The sequence below is a fragment of the Saccopteryx leptura genome, chromosome 6 (genome assembly GCF_036850995.1).
Source record: "Saccopteryx leptura isolate mSacLep1 chromosome 6, mSacLep1_pri_phased_curated, whole genome shotgun sequence".
Lineage (NCBI taxonomy): Eukaryota > Metazoa > Chordata > Mammalia > Chiroptera > Emballonuridae > Saccopteryx > Saccopteryx leptura.
The window spans coordinates 28,750,725-28,766,642 of NC_089508.1; the positions used below are offsets into that span (position 1 = coordinate 28,750,725).

The following is a 15,918-nucleotide window of genomic DNA, read 5'->3' on the forward strand; positions in this document are numbered from 1 at the left end:
AAACAAAACCCCCAAACCCTGGGGCCAAATGTTCAGCATCTCTGTGTTCTGTGCTGAGTCTATCACCACATCAGGCTGGCCCTTAGGAAGTTGTACCACCTAGGTCTCTGACTTCAGGCTGTGCGCCATGATTCTGAGGGGTGTCTGAGAGTCGGTGATAAGGGGCCTAAGCCGAGGGCCTCCGCATCAGGCAGGCTCATCTAGAGAGGGTGAAGCAGCACAGAAAAACGTATCCCTTTCAGCCCAAGGTGATACAGGGCTGCATTTAGATTTTTCACACAAGCCAAAATTTCAGAAAAGGAGCATCTAGGACCTCAGTTGGCCCATATGGTCTGTTGGAAGAAGACGCCTTCATTGGGTGGACAGTTACAAAACAGTGTCCCTTCTGGTCTGTTAGTACAGCACAGTTGGAACTCAGCCCCTGTCAGTGTCTCTGCCCACATCATGTATAGAATTGGGTAAAACCTTCTCAAGCACAGAGTCGATTTGGACAGTATTTTTAAATGTCTCACTTATCTTTATCCCACTTGATTTGAGTTGAAAGAGGGCTAGGTTTTTTTGGTACTTTTCAGTGTGACACAGGGTAGAGTCATTGGTCAGAGTCCCTGGAGAACTTGCTGCAGATTCCTGGTAGGTGGGAACAGTCAGCTGGGAGGCGGATCTTCTTGGGGATAGAGGAGCAGTTGAAGGAAACAGATGGAGAAGCTAGGGGGCTGTTCTCTTTACACAGTTCAGTGGAATTGGGAATAACCTTTTTGAAGAGCAATGCATAGAACCTGTTAGTATTTGAAAAGTACATGCCCTTTGACCTAGAAAGTCTGCTACTAGGAATTTGTCCTATAATAAATACATACTAACAATGTATAAGGTTGTCCATTGTAGCATTGTTTGTAACAACAGTAACAAAGAATGGAAACAACCAGAAGGTCCATTGATAGGGGACTAGTTAAATGTACAGAACATAAATGGAATAATACTGTTTTGTCTTATGAAGGAATGACTTGATAAATGGAAAGATGACCCCCTGGCTGGATTGCTCAGTTGCTTAGAATATTGTCCGGAAGTACAGAGGCTTCCGGTTCTGTCCCCAGTCAAGGCACATGCAGGGACAGGTCAATGTTGCTCTTGCTCTCCCTAAAATCAATAAATAATAGTTAAATTCTTTTTAAAAAATGGAAAGATATCCAAGATATATATATAAATACATATCAAAGTATATGTATATATGTATATGTATATGTATCTATATATAGATATATGTATTTTTTTTAGAGAGAGACAGACAAGAAGGAAGAGAGATAAGCATTAGCTTTGTAATGGCTGCATTTTGGTTGTTCATTGGTTGTTTTTCATACATGCCTTGATTGGGGGGGGGGGGGCTCCAGCCAAGGCCATTGGCCCTTGTTCAAGCCAGCGACCTTGGGCTTCAAGACAGTGACCTTTGGAGTTAAGAGAGTGACCGTGGGATCATGTTGATGATCCCATGCTCAAGCCGGCGACCCCTCACTTAGGCTGGTGACACCAGGGTTTTAAATCTGGGACCTCAGTGTCCCAGGTTGATGCTCTATCCACTTTGCCACCACTGGTCTGGCTGTCCAAGAGATACTGTTAAGTGGAAAGAAAAACAAATTGTACAACGTTATGTATAATCCTCTTTGGGCAAACCTTGCTGGAAATTGATAATCAATCTGCTTATCCTGGGCTGAATCTCTTTACATTTATGGAAGCTAGAAGGCTGAGCTTATGTTGAAAGAAAACCAACAAATGAGCCAACCAAGCCTTGGGACTCCTCTACCATCCAGCTCCTAGAAGGCCCTTCCTCCCCTCTCTCTTCCTTCCCTTCCAGCCTCCTGGTGTGGGCTCTCCTGAGCTCCCCTTGGCAAGCTCCAGGAATCTCGTCATGTCTATGACCCTTGGAGCCTACCTTGGGCTCCACCGTCAGTACCCTATCTCCTTGCGGGGAGAGTGAGAGGAGTTCTCCTGATTTTTGAGAGACAGGTGGCACTGGCCTGGAGCAAAATTATCTCAAGGCATGTGTTTTTTTCTGTCAGACCCTTCCATGGATAATGAGGAGATGCCACAAGCAATTTATCATGCCAACACACCCAGCTTGTCCCTCCGGTCTTCTTTTATGTCCCTGCCCGAGTCTACCCAGTGGCAGGCAGCTTTCAGCAACAAAAGCCAGGGTGTAATGTGGGGTAGAGTTGACCTTGACCCCAGATTTGCAGAACTGAGAGCTCTGTCAGGAAACGAGGCTAGAGCAAGGGCAGGGGATGTATATTCAGGAACCTTGAGGGACCTTGGGGAAAGTCTGAGGACAGGGCTGCAGAGCCACCCACTTCCAGTGCAGCCTTCTGAAGCACAGAGGCCATCTGCGCGGAGTAGACATCGCAGGGTGGGAGTGGGGAGCCTGATGGCTGCTGTTTGTTCCTGGGCTAAAATATCCGCTGATAGAGCAAGCACACCCCAGCCCTGCTGTCCTCGTCCCCTCGCCCTCACTGTGAACGTTCCCTCCCACCTGTTTCTTTACTACTTGCTGAAAATAAAAATGTGTCTGTGGGGTGGGATGGGGCTCAGAGCCGGGCAGAGCTCTCTGGAAGTTGAAAGCATTCTCAGTGTCCCTGGACCTGTGTCTTTCTCATGCCTAGCATCACCCCTCCAGTCAGTCCTGAATAAGTATCTTGCAACCTCCTACTGGCCTGGGCGTCTGAAGGACAACACATACAACATTGTTTCTCTCCATTGACTGACAATGGAGTTCAGAGTTCCCTGCAGCTTGCACTTGGCTGCAGAAGCAGATACAAGGTGTTTCCTGGTGCAGCCAACACAGTTCATGCGACATGAAGACTCGGGTGAAGTGTCCTGGGGCCTGAGAACAGCCTCCCCTGGACCAGTTTCCCAAGCATGGAGCTCTGGCCCTGTGACGGAGGAGCTGAGCTGGCAGGAGAGGAAGGTGGGTAGTAAATATCCACCAGAAGGCCCCGAAGCACGGCAGATGTTGGGCAGAAGCCAGCTGATGAGAAAAGAGGCCTTTAACTCCCCTCACTCCTCCTTTTTTTGAATGAAGAAAAGGGCTAGGAACTAACTTCTACTTACGTCCCTCTGGATAGCTTGTCTGAGTAGATCATTTAGCATCTAACCCTGGACCTTTAGGTCCCCGTGGTCTAGGGTAGATTTTATCTTTGTTTCAGAGGTTGGGAAACTGTGGCACGAATTAGGAAGTTAATTTCCCAGGGGACATCAGTGGTGAAGCCAAGGAAAGAACCCGGGGGGAAGCCTGTTGGAACTGGCTCCCTGTTGCTCCCGGACCCAACCCATATTCATCTGTTGTCAGGCCAGTAGGGCTTTACAGCGGGTGTTTATTCTGCCCCCAGGATGTACTGAGGCCTTGTAAACTCCTCTGCTTTCGGGGAGCAAGCATGGCTCTTTGCCACCCCTGCCAAATTCTACGGGTGACGGGAGGGAAGGCAGCCAGGCATAAAGTTCAGGTTCTTTTACTTTTTTTTTTTGGCAGCCACTCAATGACTGGGATGAATGGCTAGGGTAATCACCGGCCACCACACGTTGTTTGGGGAACATGCACAGTAGGACAGGGACCCTGAGGAGATGTTAGCCTGGGGTGCTTGAAAGCAGAGTGTGCCATAGCCAGACTCTTGGAGGGGCGCCCCTCCCTAGGGGGCGGGGCCCAGACCGAGCCCAAGTCCTGCCTGCTTGGGCAGAAGTAGAGGCCAGTTTGCTCGCGAGGGTGCTGTCCCCACAGCACTGCACTGCCAGAACGCTACAGATGGGAGCAGGCTGCGGCCAACTTCCCTAGCTTTTGAAAATCCTGCATCTTAATTAGTTCCCTACTGCTTTTGTACATGGCCCACATTTTAATAGTCTCCAGGCTTGTTCCACCATTTGCTCTCGGATGTTCGGAGTGATTTCTCTTCTCTTCGACAGTCCCCCTGACTCCTCCGGCACCCTCCCAGTCCGGGAACAACTTAGGGAACGCCGATGTGCCAAGCATGTAGCCAGAGATTGATGAGCCTGTCAGCTGGCTCCCTCTGCCCCCGCCCCTCTCCTGTGTGCTCCTCAGGGGGATGAGCCAGGCTGGGGGGGGCGGGAGTGAGATGGGGGAGGTGAAGGAAGAAACCCATGGCGCCCTAGCCAGGTGTGAGCCAATGGACAACGTGACCTTCTCCTGGCCTGCAGAGAAGTCTGGCTGTGTCCTTCCGAGGGGGAAGGACACTCCAGCTCCCACCCCCATCTGTCAGTGCTTATCTGCCTGCGCGGGGGGTTGCCTGAGCTTGGTAGGCTGGGAGAATGGATGCCTTCAAGTGCATCAGGGGGAAATGACCAGTCATTTATCTCTTTCCTGCAGTGTCAGAGCCTGCAGCCATCCATCCTAGAGGCCTGCACCAGCAGCTTCTTCAGCTCTTGTTGGCCTGCTGAGGGGGGAGCAGGAGACGAGCGGGCTGGCCACTGCAGCCCCTGCTTCATGCCATGACTGTGTATGGGCTTTTACATTTGTTAACCTTCCTGGCAGTCTTGGGAAAGAAGCTGGGGCTGGGGGCCTGAGCCCTGGCCGCCTTGGCCCGGGAAGGCACACACTTTGAGGGCAGGAGCCCTCCCATTTTATTCATCTGTATCCCTAGCCTCCAGAACTTAGTAGGCTTGGTGTATAGTAGGTGGACAATAAAGATTTATTAAAGGAATGAAGGAAAGAAAAGTAGCTGGTGTTTGATCTCAAGCGTGATGAACATGGCTTCACTCTCATCATCCCCATTTCACAGATGAGGGATACTGAGCCAGGGAGAAGCCTTCAGCAGCTGGCCTCGCTTCCCATCCAGTCTCCAGTCTGGCCTGTGGACTGTCCCAGTTCTGCCGTCTTGCTTCTCTTTGGTAGGCACTACAGCTGTGCTCTGCAGGAGGAGGACACTAAACAGGGATCACAGGCCTGGGTTCCAGTTCAGACAACTCCACCAACAGGCTGTGTGATGTTGGGTGGTTACCTAACCACTCTGGCTTTGATTCTTCTTTTGTAAAAGGCAGCACGGTGGCTGCACTGCTCACGTCACAGGGCTGTTCTGAGAGCCGCGTGGGATGGGGGAGCTGAGGACCTGACAGCTGAGGTGTGCGGAGGCACTGTGCTGCCCCTCCATGCTGCGCTGCTGGGCGGCTGAGGGAGGGGTCTCTGCCAGCGCTGTTCTGGCCCCAGCCCCAGTGGAGCACCGTTGCGGGCAGCCCCTGCCCAGCTGGAGGAGAGTGTGCTTTCTGGCCCACAATGGAAATGCATTCTGCCTAGGAGACTTTTTAAAGGCCGAACTCTGGTATTTTCTAAGGAGAGAAACCCTGGCATCTGGTTGTGGGATCAACCTTTAGCAGAACCTTAGCTTTTACAGACTCATGCCTTTTGTCCTAGAACTCAGGCCTCTGGCATCTGTTGCCTGGGACACAGAGATAAACTGGGGAGACGTCCCTGCTTTTATTAAAAAACCAGTGTGCTAGGCCAGGCTGGATGGCTGAGTCTTCTGCCCTTAGGCTAGGCTGGTCCTCCTTCTGAGCACTGGGCACTGGGCTGGTATACCTGGCCTTTACCCTGTTCACTGTGTGGGGATGGCCTCTGTTCAGATGCCAGGGAATTGCACCCCAATACATACTGCCCCAATGCTGTGTCTGACAACCAAGGTGTAAGTATTATGAGGATGGGGCTTGTCTGTATCATGAGTGGGCCTCTCCTAAGCTCAGTGGCTCATTGGTGGGGCTCTACACAAAATATTGCAGTAACTACTAACTGTTCCCAGCTTCTGCCTCATTCCCCTTCGGTTACTTTCAGAGTGATCCTGTTACAGTGGAACCATTATCATGCCACTCTTTGCTTGACACCTCCAGTGGCTTCCGATTGTACTCAGAGTAGAAGCCAACGTTCCCACAGTGACCACAAGGCCCTTCAAGGCCTCTGCAACTCTGAACGGGGCTCTTCTTCCCACTGGCTTGCCATGCTCCAGGCTGGTGAGCCTTGACACTGACAGCTCCTTTGCCTAAAATGTTTATTTTATATATATTTTTTCTCTCCCACCAGAATAAAAACATCTACGAGGCAGGATTTTTTGTCTCTTTTGTTCACAGCTCTGTCCCCAGCACCTTGCACAGAGTCTGGTACATAGTGCTTAATAATTATTTGTCAAGTGAATGAGTAAGACATCCCGTCTGTGGTTCTGCCAGGATTTCCAGATCTGCAGGTCAGTGTCCACGCTGGGATTGAAGCAGGGCCAGCATCTCGGCCCTCGAGCTGTGTGTCGCCCGCAGCCTCTGTCCTCTGCGCTGCTCTGGACTCGGCCTCTTTGCTTCCGTTCTCCCTGGGCCCGTGCCCGTGCTCGTGCCCGTGCCCGTGCCTGGGCTGGGGGAAGGTGTGCCTCACCATCTCATGCTCTGAGAGTGTCAGGGTGAGGAGTTTGCAGAGAAGTCTAAGGAGAAGGGGGACTGTAGCAGGTAAAAACAAGGGAGTGCATAGCCATGCCCCGTGTGCCCAGCACTCTGTTGTATCCATGATCTTATGCCCCCATAACAACACCAGGAAGTGGGCTTTGTTCTCCCAGTTCTACAGATGAGACCAAGGCCAATGTATGTTTAGGGTACTAGAGCTGACTATTCACCCCAGCGCAGCCTCTTGCACTTTCCAGTTATCTGTATTTCCTTGAACTGTTTCACCATTCAATCCATTCCTATCATTCCTCCCCTTCCCACTGTCCTGCTGAGCTGCCCTGACCTGGTCTGTTGGCCAACCCAGTGGTGGCCTCCTTTAACAGTGTGGGAGTTTTTCTGCATCTTGGGGTGGGGGAATGCTTCTCTGTGGTTGTGACCTCTGTGTCAGCTTATGAGTGGGTGGGTTGCTGCAGTAGGGTATGGGGACCAGAGGTCATTTTATGGGAATGATCAACCCCCCTATAGTGTGGGTACTTTGGGATTCTTAAACAAGTGATAACAAGGGCCTGAAGAGTGTAGCCTGGGTGAGGGGTCCTCAACTCTTATCTATTTTGAGCTCTCTGAATGACAAAACAGTGAGTTAAATGCTGCCAAGAAAATGGCACCCCTGAGGAATGAGCAGATGGATTCCTGGACCTGCCATCATCTCAGAAAATCAGGTCTTTGGTTCCCCCCAATGTCTGATGGGGACAAATGAAACAATGATTCTTAAGCTCACTGCTTCTTGGTGTAAGGTGGTGTATAAGTCCAGGGATTTATGATGAGCTTTAACTCCTTGAAATAATAAGCACTCAGAGAGAAAATTGCACATTTGTATTTTGAAAAACTAGAGGCAGGTAAAAACAAAACAAAGTAAACTGAGCCATCACGATCTAGTAGAAAGATTGTCTGCCATTGTCTGTGGGATTTCTCCTTCTCTTTTGCACCATAACTCTATCTCCAGACCCCTGCCTCAGAGAGAGCGCATGATGGATGGACGGATGGATGTGCCTTGTCGGGTGTTTCACCGCAATTTCCCTCGGGGAAGTCTGTCTGTTGGCAGAGCACAGCCTCCCGAAAGATGGTATCTCTTGCAAACTCGACAGCTAACAGACAGCTCTTCTCTTTGTATATTTCCCCAAAGAAGAACTGTCTTAATCTGTTTTTTATGTGGCATATTTTATTATAATCCATATATGACTTGCAGGTTCCCAGTTCTCCATCCTGAGCCAAGGAAAAAAAAAAAACACGCATGAGGAGTCAGAGGCTCCGTGAGCCTGTGTCACCCAGGCTTGTGCATTTTTAAATGACCTGGGATTTAATTACTCACTGTGCTCCCATGTTGCACTTTCGGGCTCATCTTGCCTGCATCCTGTTAATGAGCTCAGTGGCTCCATCAACCCAGTGGAAGCTTTGCTTTCGGTGCATTTGGTGGCAGGCTTAGGGCACCTGTGTCCAAAGCATGTGGCTTTGATCTCCGTCCAAGAGGATGCTGCCCTGTCCACCCTGTCCACAGCGCTAGGGAGAAGCAAGCCTCTGCTCTTTGCTGGTGATTTTCTTTTCTTTCTCTGCTTTTATTTGTGCTTTTCTTTCTTTCTTTTTTTTTAAAGACTTTCTGTGCTTCAGTCCTTGTTTGTCTAAGAGGTTTTTTCTTATTTGGAAACCGATTTGCTTCGGTTTGCACAGAAGCTGTCTCTGGTGTGATGGATCGTGCTGGAAGTCACCCAAGGAGTATCTCTGTTCCCAATTAGAAGTGGAGGCAGAGCTGCTTACGCGGCCCAGGGAGGCGGCTGGCTTGGGTGACAGCTGCTGCCGCTCTGGAGAGAGTAACGATCCGTGGGTTTATATTCATGTGTATAAAATCAGGCTAATTTAAAAGTGAATTATGTGTGTGTTTTGGACCATTTTCTTTTAAATGTTAAAGGTCTGATGGCTTGTGTCAGGTTATGTGGTTCCTAAATTTGTGCGAGTTTCAAAATGAGTACATTTTTAAAGAATTACTAAATCCTACATCCAGGTGAGAGGTATTCAAATAAAACCGAATCAATGAAATTCCTCAGAGCTCAACAGGGAGGGAGCGTGTGTAGGATGTACATTGTGCAAGAGCTTAGACCTTTTACCTTCTTTTCCTCTTCATTCTGGAACCTCCTGTGGTCAGGAGCCAGGGACCGTACCCTGTGCAGGTTTGTGCAGAGGACGCTGGTTAGCATGTTACTCTTACCCATGGTGCTTTGCAGCCGGGTTTGCCGGTGGTCAGCTAGAATGCTGTCTGAGAATGGCGCTTGGCCAGGTATTAAGCAGGCAACATCAAAAACCCTATTTAATGTTTTTTCCTTTTTTTGGAAGCAAATTATAGTAAATATTTTAATACTATAAACCTGCACTAATATGATAGCCACTAGATAAATGTGCCTACTGAGTACTTGAACTGTGGCTATTTCGAATTGAGCTGCTATCTGTGTAAAATACACAACCAGATTTTGAAGACTTAGTGCAAAGAAAAGAATTAAAAATTGTATTAATATTTTTATATTGATTTTATGTTGAAATGATCATATTTGGATATATTGGATTACAGAAAATATATTACTAAAATTAGTTAAACCTGTTGCTCTTTACTTTTTAAAATGTGGCTAGTAGGAAGTTTAAAATTCTATAAATGGCTTACATTATATTTCTGTTGGATAGTGCTGCTACACCATTAAAATCAGAATTATCCAAACTTTAATAATAACATGTTATAGGGCACTCAGAACATCCCAGACTCTATATGCATCATGTAATTTTGAATCTTAAGTTTTGAATAGAAAAACCAGAACAAAAATTGATAAGCCCCATTTTTCACTTTATTTCTCACAGTGGTTTTTGTTTGTTTGTTTGTGGATCTTTTCAGTTTCTTTGTGCAATGTATTAATCTTGTTAATTCTCACACCAACACTATTTAATAGGTGCTATGATCATACCCATTTAGCACAAAGGGAAATGGAACCTTAGAGGTTTAAATAACTAGCCTGTGGTCCCTCAACCAATATATAGCAAAGCTAGGATTTGACTCCAGGGCTGTCTGAAAGCAGAACTTCTGTTAGATAGAGCCAATTATTCAATAGATATCTTGGCAGTTAGGCAAGAATGATGCCACTGCATCTCTCTGTGACCCTGGGAAGGCCTTCTTATCTTCTGTGTTCCACTTTCCTCATGGAGAGATTGGGTGCTGGATGCTGTTGGAAGCTCCTTCTAGCGCTGTGCATGGAGGGAGCCCATTTCAGAGTTTCCATTTTGGTTTTCTTTTCCATCTTGATTCTTCTACTCCGCTCATTTAGTAAAGGACCAGAGGACCAAGAGAGTAGATGGAATTGTGAGTAGGCAGGGTGGAGGAACATTTAGCATGGTAGTAAGAAGGACCAGAGAAGGCAGAGGAGGACGCTCAATCGAGGACAGATTCTTTGCGTTATTACTGTTGTGGCAGAGTAAACACCACATGGGGATGTTCAGAGAGAGCAGAGCCTGGAACTATGACATAAACCTGCCTTCCACCTCAGCAAAGATCTGCCTTTTATATCAAAATATGAAAACTATGGAGAGAGCCTAAGAATTCAATGAAAATGTACAAAGGTTTGGAAACAGACTTTTCAAAGAAGGACCAGAGAGGCAAGGTAAAATCTGTACCATTTAGAGATTAGGTGAATGGGTTCTGGAGGCGGATTGGGGTCAAGGCTGGACTCTATCTACCCTTAACCAGCTATGTGATATTAAGCAAGTTCTATACCCCCCTAAGCTTCAGTGTCTGTATCTGTAAGATGGGTTAACTGTTTTTACCTCTTGGGTAGTGGTGGGATTAAGCAATATGTAGCAACAACAGATGCCACATTTGAAATGTTTGTGTGCCAAGCACCCTGCATGAATACAAACCTATCAACACCATTAGGGCTCAGCCTGGCCCTACAAACTACTAATAAGGATGCATTAAGTTGAGCTCTTGTCACAGTCTGTAGAAGATCACTTGGTCTCATTCTCATCCTACTATGTTACTTTTTTTTTTTGGTGAGAGAGAGAGAGAGAGAGAGACAGACAGATAGGGACAGACAGACAGGAATGAGAGAGACGAGAAACATCAATTCTTCATTCTGGTTCTGAAGTTGCACACTCTAAACTCATTAAAGCAGACAGTTGCTTATTTCTGACACTGATTTCAATGTAACTTGACAAAGGTCTTCCCTGATCCTGCTATCTAAAGTAGACCCCCATCTTATTCCTCCTTCACATTTCACGTTGTTGGTTTTCTCCATAGCTCTTATTACAATTTGTGATTGCATATTTGTTTTGAATTGATCGTGTAATATCTATCTCTTCAGATTGTAAACTACCTAAAAGCCAGGATTATCTTCATCTTCCCCTCCAGTGAACCTAGTTCCAGCATAACAGTTGTCTTGTAGCAGGTACTTAGTAAATATTTGTGGAATGAATAGATGGATGAATGAGTTTCAGAGGTGGTTGATTTGGTGGTATTGCTTCTTGATGGAGTAGAATCCTCTGCTTCCTTTTTTTGGGGAAGACAAATCCCAAAAACCTGTTTTTTAAGGGACTTTAGGTACCGTTTCTCCTTCCCACCTTCTTCTGGGGGCTGGTCACCAAGGATATATATTTCTTCAGTTTTTTTTTTTTTGGCATTTTTGCATTTTTTTCTGAAGCTGGAAACAGGGAGAGACAGTCAGACAGACTCCCGCATGCGCCCGACCGGGATCCACCCGGCACGCCCACCATGGGGCCACACTCTGCCCACCAGGGGGCGATACTCTGCCCATCCTGGGCGGCGCCATGTTGCGACCAGAGCCACTCTAGCACCTGAGGCAGTGGCTACAGAGCCATCCCCAGCGCCCGGGCCATCTTTGCTCCAATGGAGCCTTGGCTGCGGGAGGGGAAGAGAGAGACAGAGAGGAAGGCGCGGTGGAGGGGTGGAGAAGCAAATGGGCACTTCAACTGTGTGCCCTGGCCGGGAATCGAACCCGGGTCCTCCGCACGCCAGGCCGACACTCTACCGCTGAGCCAACCGGCCAGGGCTATTTCTTCAGTTTTAATGGGATGCTGAGCGCTCCTTCCCCGTGGACTGGTCAGCCTGCTTCTCTGGCTTCTGCTTGAGGTTGGCCGTGGGAGGGAAGGGCAGGAAGATGAGGATGGAAGGGCCAGAGAGGTGTCCCCATGCCTCCTTCTCTGACCCAGGAGCTCAGCCGGGGGCAGGGCTCCTCAGCTGCAAGCCACAGCTCCTGCCTGGGAGCTCTGCTGTGGGGCTCTCCCCAGGTCCCTGCAAACCACAGCTCCTGCCTGGGAGCTCTGCTGTGGGGCTCTCCCAGGTCCCTGCAAACACTCCCTCTGTCCCTCCAGGAGTAGCAGGTAGTGGCTCTCCCCTGGTAACTTCCCTGGGCGATTTACCACCCTCTGTTGGTCCCTTACTTCTGCCCACACCTCTGTACATAGTCCCTACGCTAATCTCTCAGTCCCCCATACAAAAATGGACATTCATCTTCTCTGATAGCTTTCCAGGGCACCATTCCCTGCACCCATATTATCTGCTGCGGGGAGGGACCACACATCTCATTGTCACAGGGGAATGAGGTACAAGATTAGAGGAGAGGGTGGAGGAATATTTTGTAGTAAATCCAGATATGATTACTTGTACCTAAGGTTTCTGTTTTTTATTGAAACAAAATCCCTCCTTTGGGTTAGCAGTTTGGGGAGCATATTGAGAAAGGGTCAGCTTCTCTCTAGTCTCTCTCTCATGGGCACGACTGGCTCTGGCTGCCACTGCTCAGCTGGCCCCATGACCTCAAGCTCCAGGTAGCTGATCAAAACTCCTGATGTCTTCAGAAATAATGCCCTGGTGTGCAAACACTGTGGCACCCGGCTGCTGGGCTGGGGCCGGCTTGGCATCTTGCTTGCTTTCTCTCTTCCCTGGGTTTAGAGGCCTTCGCTTCCCAGGCGAGTTGTTAAGAACAGTCTCTCTGAGGTTGAAACAGCTTTCATGGAGCTGACTGCAGCTGGGAAGCCAGCATGGCTGAGGGGAGGTCATGGAGTTGCCAAACAAGAGTTGGACTCGAGGGAGAGAATGCTAAGACATGGGGCCAGTATTGGCGTACTGCTTCAGAGTTTTCAAAGAACCTCAATGTAAAGAAACACATTTTGGCCCCACACATTGGCCCTGGGAATACTTGGCCTTGTTACCTGCACTTTGTAGGTGCAAAAAAGGGCTGTGGGCTCCTTGAGGTTCTTGCCCAAAGTCACAGGGCTGGAGAGTGGCAGAAGCTGGACTGAACCCAGGTGGTCTGATCCCAAGTCCATCTGGTGCCCTCTCTGCTATCCCTGAGGGCGCAGCATGGGGGACTCTATCTCTGGGGTGGAGCTGGACTCAGAAAAGCTGGACCCAACTCCAGTGCCCCGTTCCACTTGCAGGAGAGTGCAGGTGGCCTGAGTCCTAGCCAGCTCTGATTCCTGCATGCCCTGAAGGGCCATCTCTCCTGTCCCTCCTGCTTCCAGTGGCCTGACCCTGCTTTTCTGTCCTTGTTTTGCAGAAGTGGAGCTGCCTCTGAAGAAGGACGGGTTCACTTCGGAGAGCACCACACTGGAAGCCTTGCTCCGAGGTGAAGGGGTTGAGAAGAAGGTGGACACCAGAGAAGAGGAGAGCGTCCAGGAAATCCAGGTAACCTGAGCCCACTGGTGAGGAGGCGCCAAGAGCACCACTGCGTGCCTCCAGAACCCCAGCCTCAGCCCAGCCCTCCCCTCAGGGCCCAGGGCTGCAGCTCAGGCTGCCTGGGCCCTGTTGCTGGGAAGCTTGTCAGTTCTTTCCTGATTTGACGTGTCTCCTAGAAGAAGCCATTGTTTCTCTCAAATTTGTTTCTCTTTTTCTGCCTACTTATGCACTTAAAATCTGTCTTGGGGGCCTGCTGTGTGTCAGGCATGGAGCGAGGTCCTGGGGCACAGTGGTGAGCAAAGCAGATGGGAGTCCTCGCTCCCATGGAGCGAACAGTTCAGAGTCCAGTTCCAGACCTCAGTGCTGTCTACATTAGCTGGTGCCCAATAAGTCCCTGCCGCCCTGCCCCGTGCTTCACCCGCCCGGCTGTGGTTCACTCAGTTCTTCCATGGCGCCACCGCTCCTCCCTCATGGCTGGTGTAGAAGTCACCCTCCAGGCGGGGTTGGTGGCTCCTGTCCCTTTGTGTTCACTCTGCTCTGTTCACATTAGTAAGGCTCTCATCAAGCAAGGTTATAATGGTGTGCTCTGACCATTACTTGTCTGTCTGGACTCCCCATTATTGAATGTAATGATTGGCATAGAGTACGGTAATAATGTTAAATAATGCAAATATTAAAAAATAGTAATAATGTAATTAAAATTATGTTGCACCTGTTAAACTTACATTTATATTGTACGTTATACATGCTATATTACATATTTATTAATTTTGTATTCAAGTTAATATTTATATGTTAATTTATTAGCATTATAATTACATTAACAACAGTTGATTGTTTGGTTTGCTTCATAAGTGCTCCCAGTCTGTGGGCTCCATCGAGGTAAGGAACATGCTGTCACGTTCACCATTGTGCCCTTGGGCCTTACACTTGCCCAGCAGAGTCAGGCCTCAGGAAAGATGTGGAATGTATCAGTGAGTCTGGTCACCTTCACTGCTGTTCACCTGGTTCAGATGGATGGTCAAGGCTTTTCCATTTAGTTGTCACAACATGTCTTATAGTTGTTGCTTCCTCGACTTCGCAGAGCTACAGCCCAAGTACAGATCCTTAGCGACATCACCTTTATTTGTCTGACACACCGCTGAGTGATCTTCAACGCCTCTCTCTCACACCCAACAACCATTCATCAGGAATCCTGTCGACTGTGCACAACATAAACCCAGACCGAGCCCCTTTGCCCCACAACCACTGCCAGTGCCCTGCGCCAGCCGCTCTCCTCTCCTGTTCCAACTGCTGGGACTGCTTTCTGAATGGCCACCCTGCTAATGAGGCTGCGGGGGAGCCTTTTAACATTTAAGTCGGTCCCGTCCTTCCTGTGCTCAGACCCCGCCCAGGGCGGCTGTCCCCCAGAGTACCTCTCTGCTCTTCCCCGCTCTGCTCCAGCACGCCGCCCCTGTGCGGCTCCTGGGCCTCGCCGGGCACACCCAGGCATCCTGTTTGCTCTCCCCCTCACCGTTTTCACAGTTGTGCTTCCATCTCTTTCTTCCAAGAAGGATAGTTCCTGACGGCTGTATGGAGTACCCTGCCCGTTCCCCGGCCCCCTTTCTCTGACTCTGCTTTTCTTTTCCCCACAGCTCTGATCGCTGTCTCATGTCCTTTGTTTATTTTCTGTTTTCTTCCAATAGCGCGGAAGCTCCTCAGGGCCGGAGTCTTGTCTAGCTCACTGACAGGTCTCAGCACCCACACAGTGCCTGGTGCACGAGAAATGTTTTCTGAGTGGTTGCGCGTGTGGACACGGTCCTCTGAGTTGTCCCACTCCAACCTTCTGCCCAGCACTGCCTACGTTCTTAGCTGACCTTTCGTCCTGAAACATTAGATCTTGCTAAGAAACTTAGCTAGAACACTTTTGTTTCCTACCAAATAAACCCAAAGTGATGAGCGTGTCCTTCCGAGGCCTCTTCTCTCAGCTCCTAACCTAGTTTTCAGGATAATTTCCCGCTGTCCTTCAGCCTTCTTCCCTCTGTCCTTTGCTCATGCAGTGCCCGTTATTTGATGTCCTGTTCTTCGCCTCTGTGTGTGCCCATGTGTCCCGACCCCACCCATCTTTCTGTCTCAGCTCCGTGCCACCTTCCCCGTGAAGCCTCCTTGAGCCCTCCACAGCTGGGGGTCTCTTCTTGCCTCTGGCATTTAGGGTTTCTAGTATATTTTTTGTCTTTGTCTTTTGCTGTTCATGTATTACCCTCCATTTTTGGACTTTCAGATCTTTGAATTCAACACCTGTCACATCTGTATCGCCCACTAGAGTATTTTTTGTTTGTTTGATGTAATGTGACTGAATCAGTGAATGGGACAGAACTATTGCCCAGAAGCCTCATGCTCTCGTGACAGGTAGCCTTTTCCCTTGAAAGCTGGTGGTGGGTTTGAGTTCTCAGGCAGCATTGGGTTGTCAGCGTGGAGTCATCAGTATCATCATCGTCATCATCACCATCACCCACATGTAAACTCTGTGTCTCCTGTGTAGAGAGCACGGGCTACCATCTGCTGTGCCAGAGGCTGAAACCAGGACCATAGCCAAATGACTTGACATGGTTTTATTGACTTTGATTATTAAAGTAAAGTACATATGTAGTAAATAGTTTGGTTAATTTTTTTCATTCATTCAACCAAAGTTTATTGAGGGCTTCCTTGGAGCAGGTATGATGTTAGGTTCTAGGGAAAGAGAGAAACCAGGAGAGACCTGTCCTCTCTGCTCATACTTATACTCTGGTGTGACATGTAGGCAGAAAGCC

At 48.9% G+C, this 15,918-nt stretch overlaps 1 protein-coding gene across 2 annotated transcripts in view; it reads left to right on the forward strand.

The window, feature by feature from the left end:
* Positions 1 to 15,918, forward strand: part of DPF3 (double PHD fingers 3) — a 255,213-nt gene that overhangs the window by 124,077 nt on the left and 115,218 nt on the right. For both annotated transcript variants that reach the window (XM_066388432.1, XM_066388433.1), the window contains exon 4: positions 13,011 to 13,138. In XM_066388432.1, the coding sequence (XP_066244529.1) occupies positions 13,011 to 13,138 (128 nt within the window). The remainder of the gene's footprint in view (positions 1 to 13,010; positions 13,139 to 15,918) is intronic.